This window comes from Diabrotica undecimpunctata, chromosome 9 (genome assembly GCF_040954645.1).
Source record: "Diabrotica undecimpunctata isolate CICGRU chromosome 9, icDiaUnde3, whole genome shotgun sequence".
NCBI lineage: Eukaryota > Metazoa > Arthropoda > Insecta > Coleoptera > Chrysomelidae > Diabrotica > Diabrotica undecimpunctata.
The window spans coordinates 33649400-33669036 of record NC_092811.1 but is presented as its reverse complement, the minus strand read 5'-3'; the positions used below and the strand labels follow the sequence as shown (position 1 = coordinate 33669036).

Below are 19637 nucleotides of genomic sequence, written 5' to 3'. Positions count from 1 at the left end.
GTGGAACCTTCAAAAATAACAAATAGGATCACCCAATGCATGAGATGTCAGCAATATGGCCACTCAAGATCATACTGCAACAGACCATTTGTGTGCGTCAAATGTGGTGGAAAAAAGTAAAGATACCCCTGCTAGGTGTGCTTTATGTGATGGTGCCCATCCAGCCAACTACAAAGGATGCCAGTTCTATCATAACTTACTCAAGCCAAACAATGCCAACAATCGTATGAATATTCACGCTAACAATACAACAACTAGACCTACAGTGCGTACAGCAACATCAGTGCCTCTAAGCCATTACCCAAAACAATCGCAAGGCAGCTATGCTAATGCAGTAAGATCTGGTACTGAACAACAATCAAACATTCATGACATGATGTACAAATTCTTAGAGAAATTCAAAAACATGTTCCAAAAATTACTACAACAAAACAGCATGGTCCTAAACATGCTGACAACGCTTATATCTAAAATTCAATAGCTTCATTAAAATAGCAAAGTGAAATGCTAATGGACTTCCAAAGCAAAAAAATGAGGTCGAGTTATTTCTACTACACAACGAAATTGACATTCTGTTAATAAGTACAAACTTACTTCAAGATATCCCACTACACGACCTATTCCTCAAACCACCCAGACAATACAGCCCACGCTGGATCAGCTGTTCTGATAAAAAATACTATTAAACATGCAGAACTACCAAAGTATGCTGAAAATTGCTTGCAAGCTACAGTTATCAAAGTCAGTATGAGGTCATACGAACTAACAGTCGCAGCAGGCTACTGTCCACCCCGATACAACTTAAAGAAAGGAAACTTCTTCAAAACTCTAGGACATGAGTTTATTGCAGGGGGAGACTTCAACAGCAAACATATATTATTTGGCTCTTGCATCACAACAACTTAAGGCAGATAACTGTAAGCCTAATACATGAAAACAACTACCACCCTTTGTAAATAGGCTCTCCTACATACTGGCCAACGGATCCAAACAAAACACCTGATCTGCTTGATCTATTTATCACTCAGGGCATCTCTCCTGGTTACATGGATGGAGGCCATGCCGAACTATGATCTCTCATCTGACCATTCCCCAATTATAGCAACAATCAGCAGCTTTATAGTCTACAAAACGGCCACACCAAGGCTACACACTGGGAGAACTAACTGGGAAAAATACCGCAGCAAATTAGAAAAAGATATAAGTCTGCAAGTAAGCCTTAAAACAACAAGAGAGATAGACGAAACATTAACGGCTTTAAATAACACTCTTATAGAGGCCGTACAAAATGCTACACCTGCGAACAATACAGGTAGCAAAGCCCAATACATCTCACCCGAAATTAAAAAGTTGGTAGCTCAAAAAAGGAAGGACCAAATGGCACCAAACTTATGCCCCAGCAGACAAGACTACATTAAACAGTCTAAGCAGTCAACTAAAATCCAAACTTAAAGAGGCACAAGAACTGTTATTTACAAACTACATAACAAATCTAAACCGGTACGATAACTCAATATGGAAACCGATCAAAAACTCCAAAAAACCCAAGACTACGGTACCGGCAATTAGAAACGAACAGGGACCAACACTACAGTGGGCCATAAGTGATGAAGAAAAAACAACGCTATTTGCCGAGCACCTAGCTCAAATATTTACTCCCAACAACGACGCTCCAGATATTGAAATTGAAAGGGATATAAATAACATTCCAGAGAACATACCGTAATCAGACCACTAACCAAAAATGAAGTTCAACAAGAAATCCAATATTTAAACATTAGAAAAGCTCCCGGGCTGGACAAAATAACACCCAAGATGATGAAGGAACTACCAGATAAAGGAATCATACTGATTACTCTCATCTTCAATGCTATTTTACAATTAAACTACTGGCCAAAGCTCTTTAAAACAGCTGAAATAATACTAAATCCAAAAGCAGGAAAAAATTCAAACCGGGTTTCATCATATAGGCCAATAAGCCTACTACCAGTCGTATCCAAAATACTTGAATGGTTACTGTTACACAAAAAAAAATTAACTCAGACCCCAATACGGAGGAATAGATACCCAACCACCAATTTGGCTTTCGAAAAAAACACTCGACAATACAGCAAGTTCATAGAATAGTACACACCATAAATTCTGCAATGGAAAGCAAACACTACTGCACAGCTGCTTTTCTAGATGTTAGTCAAGCCTTTGATTAGGTTTGGTACACAGGCTTGATTTTCAAAATCAAGAAATATTTACTTATCACGTACCTGAAACTGTTAAAATCCTATCTGAGTGGGAGAGAATTCCGAACAAGAGTGAATGAAAGTAATTCCAATAATTTTCCTATAAAATCTGGTGTTCCACAGGGCAGCGTTCTTGGATCAATATTATATGTGCTATACACAGCAGATCTACCCTCCACTAATGAAACTATTACTGGTACGTTTGCAGATGATGCTGTCATCCTTGCAGCCGACGAAAATCCAATTATAGCATCTAACATTCTACAGGTACAACTGAATGAAATCGAGACATGGTCTTATAAGTGGAGAATTAAAATAAATGAAACAAAATCAGTCCAAGTGACTTTTACGTTGAGAAGAGACCCGTGTCCCCTAGTTTCACTTAACAATATCCAACTTCCCCAATCCTCTAGCACTAAATACCTAGGAATACAGCTTGACTCAAAACTCACCTGGAAAGAACATATTCTTAAGAAGCAGAAACAAATTGACCTAAGAATGAAAGGCCTAAACTGGTTAGTAGGCAGGAAATCGAAACTGAGCCTTGAAAACAAAATCCTTGTATACAAAACCGTTATAAAACCTATCTGGACGTATGGAATCCAACTCTGGGGATGTGCGAGAAAGTCAAACACAGCCATAATTCAAAGATGCCAATAAAAAATACTCCGAACGATAGCTGATGCACCTTGGTATGTGTCAAACCTAACACTTCATGAAGACCTAAGAATCCCGTTCGTACAGGATGTAATCACTAAATACAGCACGAAGCACCTTGAAGCACTGGAATCACATAGTAACCCCTTACTCCAACCTCTGCTAGAACACCAAGCCAATAGGAGACTAAAAAGGAACTGGCCAACTGACCTAAAAAACGATTAAAGTTGTCTTGTCACTGGAGAAGACCTCACCACGCCAATAGAGCCAGCAAATTAGCTTATAGAACTTTATTTGTGTTTTGATTGAATTTATGTTTTTAATCTTTTTTGTTGTTTTGTCGATTGTTTTACCAACTTGGTCGGTAATGCTGATAAGAATAGCTATAAAAAATTTAACAAAACTTCAATAGGTATGCGTTTTTTGTCTATAAGATTAGAAGTAATTTTTCTTTATTGGTACTTGATGATCGATGTGAATGTAGATTTTTATTTAGATTTGCAATTGCCAATAATGGAAAGACATGATGTGTAGTAGAATCTTACCTCATTTCATAATATTTCTTTTGACTTAAAATTTTCTATTTTATTGCATTGTTCTTTACAAAAATAATTTGATCTAATAATATATGCTAATATTCATTTTAGATTGGTTTATATGTTTTCTCTATCTGTTTGGTAATTGGCAGTCTAACCATATGGATTGTTATACCAACCGTATTGCTTGCAGTATTATTCTACCTGATGAGAATAGTTTTCGTCCAAACCAGTAGAGATGTTAAGCGAATAGAAGCTGTCAGTAAGTATTTTAAAATAAGTAATTTACAATGTGTGAGCGTGTAACTTAGACATTGTTTATATATTTTATAAAGATAATTACTCAAAAGAATAGCTTCTATTAACATCTGCTTATTTATGCAGACAACTAGTTATGAATAAGTCACAGAGGGGTCCTCTTGTACTATTATGTCTAATGTCGCAAGTATGTCGAGAAATAGATATGAACCCTGTAACTGTGAGAGAGATGATCGTGAAGATGACGGGAAGTAAGGAGGGGTGGAATATTGTACATAATTACATTCGAACAGTAATTAAAAAGAAAGAAGAAGAGAAACACCAGCCGGACCAACGACAGAGTTAAAATGTAGATAAGAGAAGATAGTGCTTCGAAAGTCTCGTCAACCTTACAGCGGCTACCTTACTTTCGAAGTACAGTACGTGCGACAGTAAACTGCGCACAAATAGGAAAGGGTGGTTTTAGTTGGTAGGCAGGATAACAGGAAGGCATCTGTTTGCAGGACCTCCTTCTTCTAAGGGGAAATGAACTCGGATGTACTCCTCTACCCTGAATCCAACACACGCCAGCCATCCCTAGGGATGGGTTAACCTGGTACGGCTTTTAGAAATTTCCACCCTCAGAGAAAAAAAAAAGATACTCCATTTAACATGCGTCTGCTTTAAGAAGATACATTGTCACCTCTTCCAAGAGCGGAGCAGCCCATTCGACATCGCGGACGTCCCAGACAGATTCCATCTGCAGTCGAGGGTCTGAATTTAGTACTAACAGATTAACAATAGTGGGACTTATACACCAGTTTTGAAGGTGCGTCGTTCTTTGTGAGTGCTCTGTCCAAAACGCCAGTTTTGGACCTGCATCTCGTTTTTGTTTGTTTTGTTTTATCACACACGGGTCGGTTTTGTGATCCAAAGGGGGAGTATGTAGCAAGAAGAATATATGTGAACGCGCCTTTAAACTAACAAGTGACAGTGCGGCGGCTAACTGTACCTAATATAAAGAGAAAATATATGGTCAATGATTTGTATTTTTTTATTTTACCGCTTGTTCGGCTGATATTTTCTAATTTCTTTTATTTCCAGCGCATATTTGTTCATTGCAATATCACCAGAATATATTTAAATTGAAGTAGACTGTTTCTTATTTTATTTTCCATCAATCTTACAATTTATAATATTTATTTATTTATTTATTTATTTACGGGATGTCCCCATTTTACAAAATTTAACAAAAATAAAATATGCTAACCATAAGTACATACTAAAACTAAGTATTAAATAATGATTAAATAATTATTGTTAAAAAAATTATTAAATTAAGTAAATTAAACAAATGATTAAATTAAGTAAATTAAATTAAATTTCCTGAAGATCTTAATAAAATGAAATGATCTTCATAAAATAAAATAAAATGAAATGATCTTAATAAAATAAAATGAAATGATCTTAATAAAATGAAATGAATACTTCAAGTTAAATGTCACTCATCTTTGATTCCTAACATACTCAGTTAAACAGTGCTTAAATCTTACAGATTTTATATCCACCAGATCATGAGATTGGCTAAAGTCATTTTCCAGGATCTGAATCCTGTTAATAGGAGAGAATTTGCCATAGTTAGTGTGATAGTGATTTATAGAAAACAAAGGCATGTCTCTAAGAATTCTAGTGTTACATCTAAAGTTGATAAGACTTAATAAATCAGAACAGTCAGTGGTATGGTCAAGTAGTTTATGGAGAAAAACTAGATCACATTTAGTTCTGTAATCTTCTAAAGAACTGATATTTAGCCTTGAACTTAATTCTACCGAAGACATGTTTCTTAAGTTAAATCTATAAGCACAAATCCGGAGAAACTTATTTTAAATTTTTTCAAGGATGTGAATATGGTTAAAATAGTATGGTGACCATACTATAGACGCAATTATAAAATTCTGTATGTGGGTACTGAAAGATCTCGAGAGTTTCTTGTAATAAAACCTAGATTTCGGTAAACTTTATTTGATAAATTGTTGATCTGGGGGATAAATGACAAGAAACTATTAAATAACACTCCCAAATCTTTTATTTCAGTCACTCTTGATACAAGGCTTGTATTAATGTGATAGTCAAACACAACATTATTTTTAGATTTGCTAAAGGATATAACAAATCTTTATTTAACATGGAGACCATTGGAAAGAGACTAATTATACAGGGAAGTAAGGTTTTCCTGGATCCTTAGACAATCAGATATATTTTAAACTTTAAAATATAACTTAAGGTCATCAGCAAATAGCAAAAACTGACAAACATTTATTACCTCAGAAATATCATTAATAAACAAATTAAAGAGAAGAGGACCCACATGTGAACCTTGTGGGACCCCCGAACTGACAAAGATAAGAATTGAAAGTGAACCCTTTATAAAAACAAACTGAATTCTTTCATCAAGATAACTACTTACTAATAAGCACTAATATGATCGTAGCAGTACTATCTGCTTTATTTTAATACTACAGAAAACTAACATATTAATTTGTAAATTTTAGCAAGAAGTCCAATTTTCACACATCTTTCTGCATCGTTACAAGGTCTGACAACAATTAGAGCTTTTAAAGCCCAAGATATACTCAAAAAGGAATTTGACAATTATCAAAATTTGAATACTTCGGCTTATTTTATCTTCGCGGGTGCTAACAGAACATTTGGATTTTGGCTTGATTTTGTTTGCGTAGTTTATATTGGTTTGGTACTGGCAGCTTTATTGTTGATTAAAAGTGGTGAGTATACAACTTTCTGTGAAACTACAGAATTACATTGATTATATCTGTAGGTTGTTTTCATAATATCGATAACACATTATGCATGCAAGCCTTTCAAATATTATTCAGTAAGTTCGGTTAGGTTATTCAATGAAATATATCGTCAGTCAACGATATAATATACTAAGGATGGAACATGCCAATATTTTCATATTAAGCTTATAAATGACGGAACAGACGTCACGTTAGGTACTAGCTACAATATCTGACGTGAATTTGACAAGTAATTAACGTGAATAAAGTTATCCCCGATATTTTATTGTTAGATAACAAAAGGTAAGATTATGTTTCTTCTTTTTTCTTCTTATGTTTCTTCTTTTTTCTTCTTCAGTGCCTTATTTGGTCCGGTTGTTGGCGATCATCAATGCTATCATGGTTTTGTTGACTGCTCTGCGAAAAAGCTCCGCGGAGGTCATCCCAAACCATTGTCGGAGGTTTTTTAACCACGAGATACGACGGTGTCCCGGTCCTCTCCTGCCAAATACTTTAACCTGCATAACGAGTTGAAGAATTCGATATTTTTCTTCGTTCCGCATCACGTGCCCGAGGTACTCAAGCTTACGTTGTTTCACTAAATTAAGCACTTCTTTTTCTTTTGTCATGCGCTATAGAACCTCAACATTGGTGGCATGGTCCACATACGATATTTTTAGTATCCTCCGGTAGATCCACATCTCGAAGGCTTCAATCCACTTTTCTGTGGTTTGCGTCAGTTTCCAGGCTTCAACTGCATATAGTAACACTGGAAGAACGTATCACCTCACTATCCGCATCTTGGTTCCCAAACTGAGATCACTGCAACACAGCAAGGATCTCAACTTGATAAATGTAGACCGTGCCATTTCAATTTTGCATCTAATCTCTTGAGCGTAGTCCCATTGTATATTGAGGGTAGTTTCGAGGTAAGTGAATCTGTCGACTCTCTGGATCTCTTCGCTACCTGCCATTAGTGCCCCGGGATCGAAATTTGCACGGCTGACAACCATGAATTTAGTTTTCTTAATAAGGTCTAGTCCGTATGTTACGCTCACAGTTCTCACTCGGTCTAGTAAGGCTTGTAGATCATTTCTGCTGGTTGCTAGTAACACAGTGTCATCGACGTAGCGGATATTATTGATGTATTCACCGATCACTCGGATTCCCATCTACAGGTTTGTGAGATCTTCAGTAAAAATTTCCTCTTATGGAGTATATATTGAAAAGAGTCGGCGAGTGCACACAGCCTTACCATACTCCTTGCATGATCTTCACTTGGTCGGTCAGCTGGTGTTCGACCTTGACTTGAGCACGCTGGTTCCAGTATAAATTCATGATGATTCGAATGTCCTTCTCATCCAATCCTACTCTTTGTAGGGCGGCGACCTTCTTCTGGTGCTGACAACGGTCAAATGCCTTGGCGTAGTCAATAAAACAAATATAGACATCACAACTGACATCGCGGCACTTAAGTAGGACTTGTAAGGTGAAAAGTACTTCACATGTACCCATGGAATTCAAATCGCATTTCACCGACATCAATCCCAGAATGTCAATTTTATGTTTATGACATTCTGGGATTGTTGGATAGCCGGAACTGACGAAATGCCCCTGAGGATGCTCTAGTGGGCGAAAGTACTTGTTTAAGATTTGAATAATAAAACTGCTCGATATCTGCCTTTATTTTTCAAAGTTCATTAATAGAATATATATATATATATATATATATATATATATATATATATATATATATATATATATATATATATCAAGCAAGTCTTCTACAGCTTGGCCAATCCTGGAGTGTATTTCTTCGCTACTTCCTGCTTTTGATGTTATTTGGACTCCCAAGTATTTGAAATTGTCTGTTGGTTTTATAGTTCCCATTTCGATTTGTAGGCTTTCTGGTTTTTCTCCTACAACTAAGTACTCAGTTTTTTGTATATTAATTGTGAGGCCCCATTTGGTATACTCATCTTCCAGTTTCCTAAGCATGTAGCCTACATCACTCTCGTCTTCAGCTAGAATGGCTTGGTCGTCACCGAAGTGTATCGTGTACAATCTATCATCTCCGATTGGGATGCCCATATTGCAGCACTTTCTTCTCCACACTAAGAGTGCCTCATTTAGATATATTTTGAAGAGTGTAGGTGCTATGCAGCAGCCTTGCTTTAGGCCCTTACTAATAGGAATTTCTCTAGTTAATCTATTTCCAGTTTTAATGTTTGCCGTCATATTTTTGTAGAGTTGTTGTACTGCTTGTATATTTTTTTTTCTTATTCCTTGTTTTTCCATTGCTACCCAAAGCATTGAAAGTGGTACACTATCGTATGCCTTTGTCAGATCTATAAAGACTATATGAGTTGAAAGGTTGTGGGCTAATCTTTTCTCGATAACTTGCTTTAGAGAGAATATACTGTCCATACAGGATCTGCCTGCACGAAAGCCATTCTGTTCTTCAACATCTGTCATCTCTTTTTCTTTCAATTTTGTTTTTTATTATTTTTCCATACAGTCTTGAGAGTGAATTTATGACACTTAGCCCCCTGTAGTTTGAACAATTCTTTCTATCTCCTTTTTTGTAGATGTTAATATGTGCTTTTGTCCACTCCGGTGGTAAGTCGTGTCCATTATAGAATAAGGTGAAGACATACGCCAGTAATTCCCGTAATACTTGTGGGCTATGTTTTAATAATTCATTTGGTATACTTTGTGGTCCGCATGACTTCCGATTTTTTAGAGTTTGTATTGCATTCTCGACTTTCTGTACTGTTATTTCATCGTCTTCACTGAATTCCAGTTCATATGTTGTTGAACTGATGTTCGTGAATTGAGGTCTTGTTTCAGTCAAAAGTTGTGAGTAGTGTTCGATCCAAGATCTTTCTTCTATTAAATCTATTCTACTCGTTTCTTTTCTGTTTGTTCTCAGATTTTTTACCGTTTTCCATGCTTCCCTTGATCTTGTTGACCCTATATATTTGTTGAGTTCTTCGCATTTACTTTCCCAGGAAATATTTTTTGCTTTAGTTACTAAATTTTTTACTTCTCTGTTTGATCTTGCATATGTTCGTCTATCATTTGGATCATTTGTTTGTAGCCACTTTTGATATGCTTGTTTCTTGTTGTGTACTGCATTGGCGATGTCATTTGTCCACCACAATGGAGTATTCTTTTTGTTCTTTTGGATTGTGCCGAGCGCTTCGTAAGCTGCTTCATTGATTTTATTGATTATCTCTTTATAGGTATTCTGGGCTGACGAGTAGATCAGGTTTGCCAATTTTTGGCTGAGTCGCAGCTTATATAAGAATGATGTCGAGTCGTTTTGCAGTGCATCAATATTGTATATAGGTAGATTCGATTCCAGGGGTTTTGATTGAGCTAGTTGGTTGTCATTTTGATGTAGTAGCCGAGGTCGATACTGTAGGTAACATTTTGATCTTACCATGTAGTGGTCAGTACCGTACTCCGGTCCTCTTAATACTCTTATGTCTTTAACTTGTATGTGTGTTTCTTGTTTTATGATGACATAATCTATAATTGACTTTGTGTTTCTCGTTGGTTGAACCCAGGTGTACTTATGTATGTTTTTGTGTTGGTAGAATCCGTTTAGGATTTTCAGAGAGTGCTCTTTACAGAATTCGATTAAGTGTTCCCCATTTTCATTTGTTTTAGCGTCACCATATTTTTCTACGACTTTGTCATTTATTTTTGTTCCTGTCCAAGCGTTAAAATCTCCCAACAACACAATTTCTTTGCGGCTATTTATATTTTCAATGAGTTCCGATAAGGTTTCGTAGAATATTTGTTTAGCTGCTTTTGATACATTTTCTGACGGAGCATATATTCCAATAATCTAATTAATCTAATTAATAGAATAGTTATTTAAACACTAAGAACCAATTTAGGAAATAAAAGTACAAAATAAATACAACGATTAACAAGCAACGTTCACTAATTGCATTTGCAACAAACTGAAAGCCAATATTGCTGAAACAAGAAGGAGCAACTCTGCTAAGTTTTAAAAATTTATTACGAAAGCGTACGCCTTATGGCTTCTATGTGTCTTAGCGCGATTATGTTTATTCCCAGTACGTCTTTATTTGTCTTCAGAGTTTAGTAAACCTCATCTTAGGCTCTCATGTAATGTATTAGTGTTCACATTTTAAAAATAAAACTATTCCATCGATAAAATCTCTTTAAATTCATAGATTCATTGAAACTATGTCTCTTCTATTGTATTCTAGACTACTTACCAAGTATTATTTTACAGAGCAATTTGGAGGCAATATAGGTCTAGCGCTTTCACAAGCTATGGCTTTAATGGGCATGTTCCAATGGGGAATGCGACAGTGGAGTGAATTTGAAAATCAGATGACGTCTGTAGAAAGAGTACAAGAATACGCAGATCTGAAACAAGAGATAGACCAACCCTCGAATAAGCCACGAGAAACCTGGCCAGAAAAAGGAGAAGTAGAGTTCAGCAACATGTCGTTGAAATATTCTCCTGACGATCCATTTGTTTTGAAAAACCTGACTTTTGTGGTCAAACCTAAAGAAAAAGTTGGTATAGTAGGACGAACTGGAGCAGGAAAATCTTCTTTAATTCAAGCCCTATTCCGACTAACCCACATTGAAGGCAGTATTATTATCGATGGTATTGATACGAAGACAATCTCTTTGAAAAAACTCAGGTCAAATATTTCTATAATACCGCAGGAGCCCGTGCTGTTTTCTGGAACATTGCGAAAAAATTTGGATCCTTTTGACGAATATAAAGACGAGGTAAGATAAAGCTTACAATTTTTCTAAACAAGAAGTCCAAGTTGTCATGATGATCAATGGATGGGCTTATATTCGATATTTTTGGTTTTTTTTTCTGTTAGTCTCAACGTTTTTGCACGATATAATATACAGCTCTTGATTATAACCTTTTAGATGCCAAATTTTGAAATAATGAATTAGTCCATTGAAAAGTTACATTGAGATTACATTTTTGAGAGGATGTAATTTTATTTCTTGATGTGTGGGGGGTTCGTATAAGCTTAAGTTAAATTTTGTGGGGTCGCCACCAGTGTCCCCCGGCCACCTTATTGAAAAAAAGCGAGCAAAGCAGTTTTGTACTGTATCTCGTAAATTAGCAACCCTACATAAAATGTTATAATACATTACTTGTAACAAATTAAATTTTCTACAACTTCATTTTGTTATTTTTAATCGTAAAATGTAAAATAAAAAAGTTATAAACAGAAATAACTAAAATCTTTTGAACAAATTTTCTTTTGGGCTTTATAACATTTATTTTTTGGTTATTTTACAATAAAATGACATTAAATCAAATAGAGCTTTGAAAATCCCATAGGGGTTTTTCAAAGAATAATTTTCGGAGCGCTGTAAACCCAGAGAAATTAATGAAATTAAATACATTGGTAGGGAAAATTATTCTATAAAAAACCCTCTACCAAAAAGAACCATTTGAAGTAGAAAGTGATGATAATTACATTTTAAGTGAAGATTCAAGTAGCGAGGATGAAGTATAAGTAAAAAAACCAAGATGGAAAAAAGCTAATCCGGAAAAATGGATTAGCAAACAGAACAGATCGTTATGTATACCCTACATAAGCAAAACTGGTATTAAAAGTCCAAAGAAATCACAAAAAGTCAACTGCCAAAACTGTTAAGTTTCAATGTTCAACCAGTTTTTCTGAAGACGAACGTGACAAGTTATGCACAAGTTTCTGAAAGTTGCAGTATCAAATGCAAAAGGACTTCATTTTATCTTGTGTTTCGTGGACTAAGCCAAAATATCGAAGGGTCCGTACTGGAACAGGCACTAAGAAGGGAACATCTAGGAAATATCATTTCCAGAAGAATGAGAAAAATATTCAAGTTTGCAAGGTATTCTTTCTCAAAACTCTTTGCATTAGCCACGGTCCTGTGGATACAGCTTTGAAGGGAGCAAATGAATATGGATTGTTTGCTACTTCTAATAGCAGAGGTCATCATGTTCCATCAAACAAAACACCTGAAGACATGATTGTAATACTAAGAGAACATATTGCCAGCTTTCCTGCAATGGACTCCCATTATTGTAGGAGCGTCAATATCTAGATCCAAGCTTATTAATTTTCAAGATGTATGACTTATACATGCAAAGAAAATGATAAACAATACATTTCAGAAATTACTTACCGTCGTATATTTGGAAAAAAATTTAATATATTTTTCTTTCACCCTAAAAAGGATCTTTGTGAAGTATGCGAGAAACACAAAAAGAAATTAATATCACATGAAGATCACTCAGCTCATATTGCGCGACGTGACGAAGCAAATCAAGCCAAGTGCAATGACAAGGTTATAGCAAATGCAGATACTAATTTTATAAGTGCAACTTTTGATCTACAAAGCGTTTTAAATATTCCAACTTCGGACGTTTCTCAAATGTATTATACAAGGAAGTTATGTGCCTACAATTTAACTATTTATGAAGCTGCGAAACCCAATAATGCTTATTCCTTTTCTTGGACAGAATTAAATGGTCGAAGGGGAAGTTGTGAAATATTAACTGCTTTACTCTGCTGTATTAAAATTATTCCAACTACTGTAAAAGAAATTAGTGTTTTTTCAGACAGCTGCAGTGGACAGAAATGAAATCAATTTATTTCTTCTCTCTTTCTGTATATTGTACAGCACATGCATTTTGATGTTATACAACATAATTTTTTGGAGAAAGTGCAAACATACATGGAGGTGGACTCAATGCATTCTGCAATCGAAAGAGCAAAGAAAAATGTATGCATATTTACACACAATGATCTTTTAAACGTTTTCCGACTTGCACGTTCCAAACGAAATAAAAATAAAAGTTCTAGTCCCTATAACGTTCACGAATTAAGATTTTCTGGTTTCATTGACTTAAAAGCTCTAGTAAGTAACCTGATTAAAAATAAAAGCAAAGATGAAAAAGGAAACAAGGTTGAATGGTTAAAAATGAAATGCATGAGGTATGAAAAGACCAATCCAGGATGTATTTTATTTAAATACAGATCTTCAGAAACTGAGTTTCATGTTCTTCGGGTAGCTGGAAGAGGAAGAACGACAGCAACCGCAAGAGATCTACAACCATTATATAAGTCGTTGTTACCAATTATGGAAAAGAAGAAAAACAGTTTGCTTAAACCATTAACGCCGAGATTAATAAATTATTGATTTTGTATTATTTTTTGCAATATTATTAATAAACTGTATTTAAATAATAAAAAACTTCATAAAATATTTTTTCTGGGATATTTAGTGTTGCCTTAAAGCAACGCTAGGCGCTTAATTACACACCTAGTTTTTGTTGAAAATAATAAACCAAAAAAATAAAGCATTTGGGATACAGTAAAGTAGGCAATAAAACAAAAATAGATATTTATTCATAAAAAATGTAATTCGGTGTGATTCATTATAAAAATTTACACTATCGAGAGTAAAACGGTATAAAACAAGAAGTACATAGTCCAATATCACATTTTAAACACATGTTCTAACTCTAGATTTACATGTTATAGACGCACATCTTCTCTTTTTCCCATCTGAAATGTACTGTATCAAATGAGTGATGGTGTTAAAACGAATGTCATCGGATACTCGGCTGTCGACAGATGCTGTCAAGAAAGCCGACGGTCTTCCACTTCCTTTACTAAGTACACTATACTTTGCTAAATATGTGTTTACAATCTCTCTTAAAAAATCTAATTGCGATACATTTTCTCTGTCAGTTTTATTATACAATATCCAACTATTTTGTAATGCAACATCTAACATCCACGTAAAAATTGGCCAATACCATTTTTTGCCACGAATACTGATCCTGTAACAACTTAAATTCTGATCCATTTGGCCAGTTCCTCCCATAAATGTATTCTACTTGGCGATCAATTTCGGTCTAGAAACAATTATGTTTCGTTTGAGTTTCTGAGAAAATCTTCTTACTTGACCTATTTCTTGAGTGCCGCAGGATGATGAAATAATTGTTACTGCTGCATTATCCATCCACCGGACATAGAATTGTCCATCATTTCGTTCAATAGCTGTTTCAAAATAACCTCAATCTTTTTTCAGAAACTCATTTTTAGGAGTTAACGGACATCCTCTGGGAACTCGATTTTCGCGAATGGTTCCTATGGCGTTATAACCACGAAATTTTAAAAATGAAAATAAAGCCGTTCTAGAAAATAAATTATCCATATAAATATTGTATCTCAGATTGCTTTTCTCGGCTGGCAGATCGTCTAATAGTAATAACAAAGGACTGGCAGCTTTTCCAAAGAGTTTTTCATAGTCATTATTTGATTTTGGATTTTTTCCTTGGTATAAGTCAAAGTTAACTAAATACCCATTTTTTCTGTTTTTTTTACACTGTTTTACACCACATTTTGTATCCAAATCTAATTGGCTTTCCTCTAATAAACTGCTTGCAGCTATGTCTGCCAAAGTATTTTATCATACTTTCATCGTAAGATAAATGTTATTCCGGTACACAATTTTTAACATAACTTTTTTTAAGCATGTCCATAAGAGGCCATATTTTCCACACCTTGTCATTTTGGTTGATTTTGGTATTATCTAAACAGTGCAAAAACCGGAAAATCTGTAAAAATCGATTTCTTCGCATGGCCTTGGACACTGCATAATTTTTCATATCATCATTATAATCCCAATAATGCCGCTTGGATAGTAATTGATTATACCCACTTATATATAAAATAGTAATAAACAAACGGATGTCCTCACCTGCTATCTTCGGATCGAAACAATTTAAAAAGAATGTATAGCGACGACTTTCGTGAACTAAATGTTGGATAAATGCGTCATTTACAAACTGTTCAAATTTTTTTGTTGGAGACATTTGTTCATATTTAGAATAGTCGGATTTTGGAAATACCGATGCACGTTCTTTGTCAAAGTCTGCTCCCTTCAACTATTGAGGTTGATTTCGAGGCTTAAGAAGTCTATCTGAAATCCAATTTTTTACCACTTCAGAATCAGGCCAGGAATGTCTTCATTCTGTATATAATCTTCGTTCAAACCAATTCTTTCATTGTTTGGTAGTCGTATTTCTGATCCGGCACGTAATTGACGGGATAAAAGGTTATCTACCAGCCTAAAAGTGGTAGGTATTAACATTACATTACACTACTAAGGCCATACGTTTTTATTATAAAAGATTTGATTAATATATCACTACATACCCTGCTTCATCTTCATCTCCTAAATCCTCGTCAGTGTCTACATTTGAATCTGGAGGTTCTACAAAAATATCGACATTTAATTCATCATTAAAAATTATATCAAGGGCTTGAACAAGCGAAACACCTCGTCTAGAACAAAAATGATGACATTTTAAATATAGGTAGTACAAGCGCCTAGTGTTGTTTTAAGGCAACGGCTGGGTTACAACAGGCACTGACAAGTATCGATTGATCAATTCATATAAATTATTTAAAATATGTTTTGTTAGAAGTATAATGAACACAAATTTAACATATATAAATAATAAGTTTCATTTATATCGAAATAATGGTACTTACTCAAATCGAATGTCCATTATTTTCAAGTTCTAATATTATACTCAACTTCAAATGCATCAAACTAACAAACAGTTCTTAACACAGCAAATAGGTATGCATAACTGAGTGTGGGCGATTATGGTTGATGGAATTTGCAAGGCCACACCTCTTTTATGACTGTCTTATGACTTCAAGCTCCTCCCAAATATAGGCATGTGTGCCGTTGCTTTAAAGCAACGCATAATTCCGTCTGAATATCACGATTGGTACAAGTCTTTGCCTGTGAATTATAAAGCGCTTGATAGAGTTCCAGAACCAACAGTGTCAGATTCAGATAGCGATATTGATGTTATTTAATTTTATTGTATGTAACTAATAAATCTCTACACTACAGACATTTTATTGTTTCGTTTTATCGGTAGTTACGTTCGTTTTACTGCAGTTTGTCATGTCCAAATCATATTGGTTAATTTTATCTTACATCGGAAGTGACCAAGTCATATTTATTGCATTTATGTTAGTAGAAGAGCTATTTTGTTATCAACTGCACTATTTGCTTCTAGATGACAAAGCCCAGAAACACAAAACCTTCAAAACTGTCTAGTTATCATGTTCTATTTTATAGTTACTTCTAAAACTACATTTCATTTTCTCGAAACTACCTAAACATGACTTGGTCACTTTTGGCAGTATGCCGACGAAATGTATTATTAATCTTGTTAATATATTTCAGGTTCTGTGGAGCGCCCTGGAAGAAGTCGAACTGAAACATGCCGTCGAAGAATTGCCAGCTGGCCTGGACAATAAAATGGCCGAAGGAGGTTCAAATTTCAGTGTAGGCCAAAGACAGTTGGTATGTCTAGCAAGAGCTATAATACGAAACAACAAAATTCTCGTATTAGATGAAGCGACGGCCAACGTGGATCCCCACACCGATGGATTGATTCAAACGACCATCCGGAAGAAATTTGAAAACTGTACAGTGTTAACAATTGCGCACAGATTACATACTATAATGGATTCAGATAAAGTTTTAGTTATGGATGCTGGAAAAATGGTAGAGTTTGATCATCCATATTCCTTATTGCAGAATAAACAAGGAATTTTCTATTCATTAGTGATGAAGACAGGCAAGGGAACAGCTCAAACTTTAATGTCAATAGCAGAAGAAAGCCAAAAAAATAAATAGACACTCTGCATAAATTTTAGTATTGAAACGTCCCTGAATTCTCTTAGAATATAAATAGTTTATTATATTTTCGAGAATTTAAAATTTTCCAGTTAAAGTATTTTTGTGTTGAAGTAACAGATGAATTGTTCCTATTAGGTAGTTGTATTTATATAAGTTAGGCAGAAATACTTGAATAATTGACCAGTTTTTAAACGCTTATGACATCACAATATGGTGCTTAGTTTAGTTTAATGTACTTATATATATATGTATATATTAAAACTTATGAGAAGTTGCTACTTATATTTTAGGATACTTATATTTTGTATTTAAAAATATTCCTCAAGATTACTTTTTGCACGAAACAACCATTTTTTTTTAAATTTAACATTTTACAACAGTCAACCGATTTGCCAGGATTTGAGAAACCTGCAAGAATAACAATTTGTTATTTAGCTTTTGAAAAAAAAAATAAATAAAAAAAATAGGGTTTTGTCGCATTTTACTCAAAAAAGCACAATTGATAAACATTTTTAGTTTAAAAATTCCTTGATTTATAAATTTTTATTTTGAAAACGACTTCCGGATTGGAAATTGAAACGTCACAACAAACTGTAAAATGTAATTCTCACTGCTATCCGATATAATTACAATAATATTTACATCTACGTTTATTCTACTACAAATAAATTCGTAAATAATATCATACATGTGTAAAGAACCTGATTCAAAAGTCAGATTTGACTTTTAATATATGTTACCATATTCAAAAATTTAAGTAAAGAACCTGATTCAAAAGTCAGATTTGACTTTTTAATATATATTACCATTTTCAAAAATTTAAGTAGCAACCTTCGTATCAAAAGGATTAGAATTTAAGTTAATAAAGAATCTGTAAGATTTAATCAAAAAGACAACGAAGATAATAAACGTGCCTTATTTTTTCTATTCTTTTTTACCTTTGTGGGATTGAATTACAAAAATTGTATTAAATACCGATATCTACTACAGAAATAGTAGAGATGGAGGATATAGCTATGGACAACAATATTTGCGTGTTTTCAACTGAGATTTTCGTGATGGGTATTTAGCCTTTTACAAGAATAGTAACGAATCGTCTTGAGAAAAAACTTGATTTCTACCGACCAATACAGCAAGAGGGATTTCGTACCGGATTTGGAACAAATGATCACGTACACAGGAATAAAATGGTAATAGAAAAGACTGTCAAATACAATCGACATCTCGTTCTGGCTTTTGTAGATTTCCATAAAGCCTTTTGTTATATATGAGTCCGGCAGCGGAATAAGAGACACTGTTGAAAAGACTGGGGGTCGATAGTGAGGTTTAGGTGATGGAACGCCGTGGTTCTAACAATCCTCTTATATAGAGAGACTTGAGCAGTTGTTCAATATTATATTATTCAATTCAAATTTTACAATACAAATCAAGAGCCTCAGGAGGATATTAAAAGTTTTGTGCCAAACTGAAAAGTGTTGCTCAATATTGTAAATTTGGGCAATTTTTGAAAGAATGTCTCAGAGACAGGTTTGTAGAAGGTAATTCAATTTTATTTGAAATTGATACAGGTGCATGTCGTACAGTAATTCATATAAAGGACTTTAAAAAGTTTTTATCAGCTTTAAATATTTATTCTGTTAAGTATTGTTTAAAGGTATTAACTGGCGAGGGAGTAAAAATTGTGGGAGAAACTGATGTATTAGTAAAACATAAAAACAATACTATAAAATTACCTATTGTCATTTTAGAAAGTAAACATAATTTTACTCCACTGTTGGGTAGGAATTGGTTAAATGTATTGCATCCTAATTGGAGACAAATAGTTAACTGTTCACATAATGAATTTGTTAGTCAGCTGGAATTGGAAAACCTTGAAACTTCAAGTTTAATTTCACAATTAAAAAGGGAATTTAAATCAGATTTTGATGAGAATAATAATTCATTCATTAAGGGTTTTGAAATTGATTTAAATTTAAAAGAAAATGCGCAACCCATTTTTCATAGGGCCTATGATATGCCATTTGCCCTAAAAGATAAAGTTGAATTGGAAATAAAAAAACTTGTGGAGTTAGGAATTTTAGAAAAAGTCAGTTACAGTAACTGGGCTAGTCCCATAGTAGTAGTTCCAAAAAAATTGTCTGAGGAACTAAGAATTTGTGTAGATTTTAAAAAAACATTAAACAAAGTCTTAGATAGTGATCATTGCGCATTACCATTAGGTACCAGAAAATATCTTCGCATGTCTAAGCAGACATAAATACTTTACGGTTTTAGATTTAAAAGGTGCTTATCAACAGCTAAAGGTCAGTAAAAATACACAAAAAATGTTAGTAATAAACACCCATATAGGTTTGTTTGCCTTCACTAGACTAACTTATGGTATCAGCTCTGCACCAGGTATTTTTCAGTCGGTGATGGATAGTATT

General features: G+C 34.3%; 1 protein-coding gene across 2 annotated transcripts in view; it reads left to right on the top strand.

Annotated features, from left to right (window-relative positions):
- Nucleotides 1-18136, top strand: part of LOC140449788 (ATP-binding cassette sub-family C member 4-like) — a 138012-nt gene extending 119876 nt beyond the window's left edge. For both annotated transcript variants that reach the window (XM_072543137.1, XM_072543138.1), the window contains exons 9-12: nucleotides 3542-3692; nucleotides 6220-6450; nucleotides 10739-11250; nucleotides 16753-18136. In XM_072543137.1, the coding sequence (XP_072399238.1) occupies nucleotides 3542-3692; nucleotides 6220-6450; nucleotides 10739-11250; nucleotides 16753-17208 (1350 nt within the window). In that variant the 3' untranslated portion in view covers nucleotides 17209-18136. The remainder of the gene's footprint in view (nucleotides 1-3541; nucleotides 3693-6219; nucleotides 6451-10738; nucleotides 11251-16752) is intronic.
- The last annotated feature ends 1501 nt before the right edge of the window (nucleotides 18137-19637 follow it).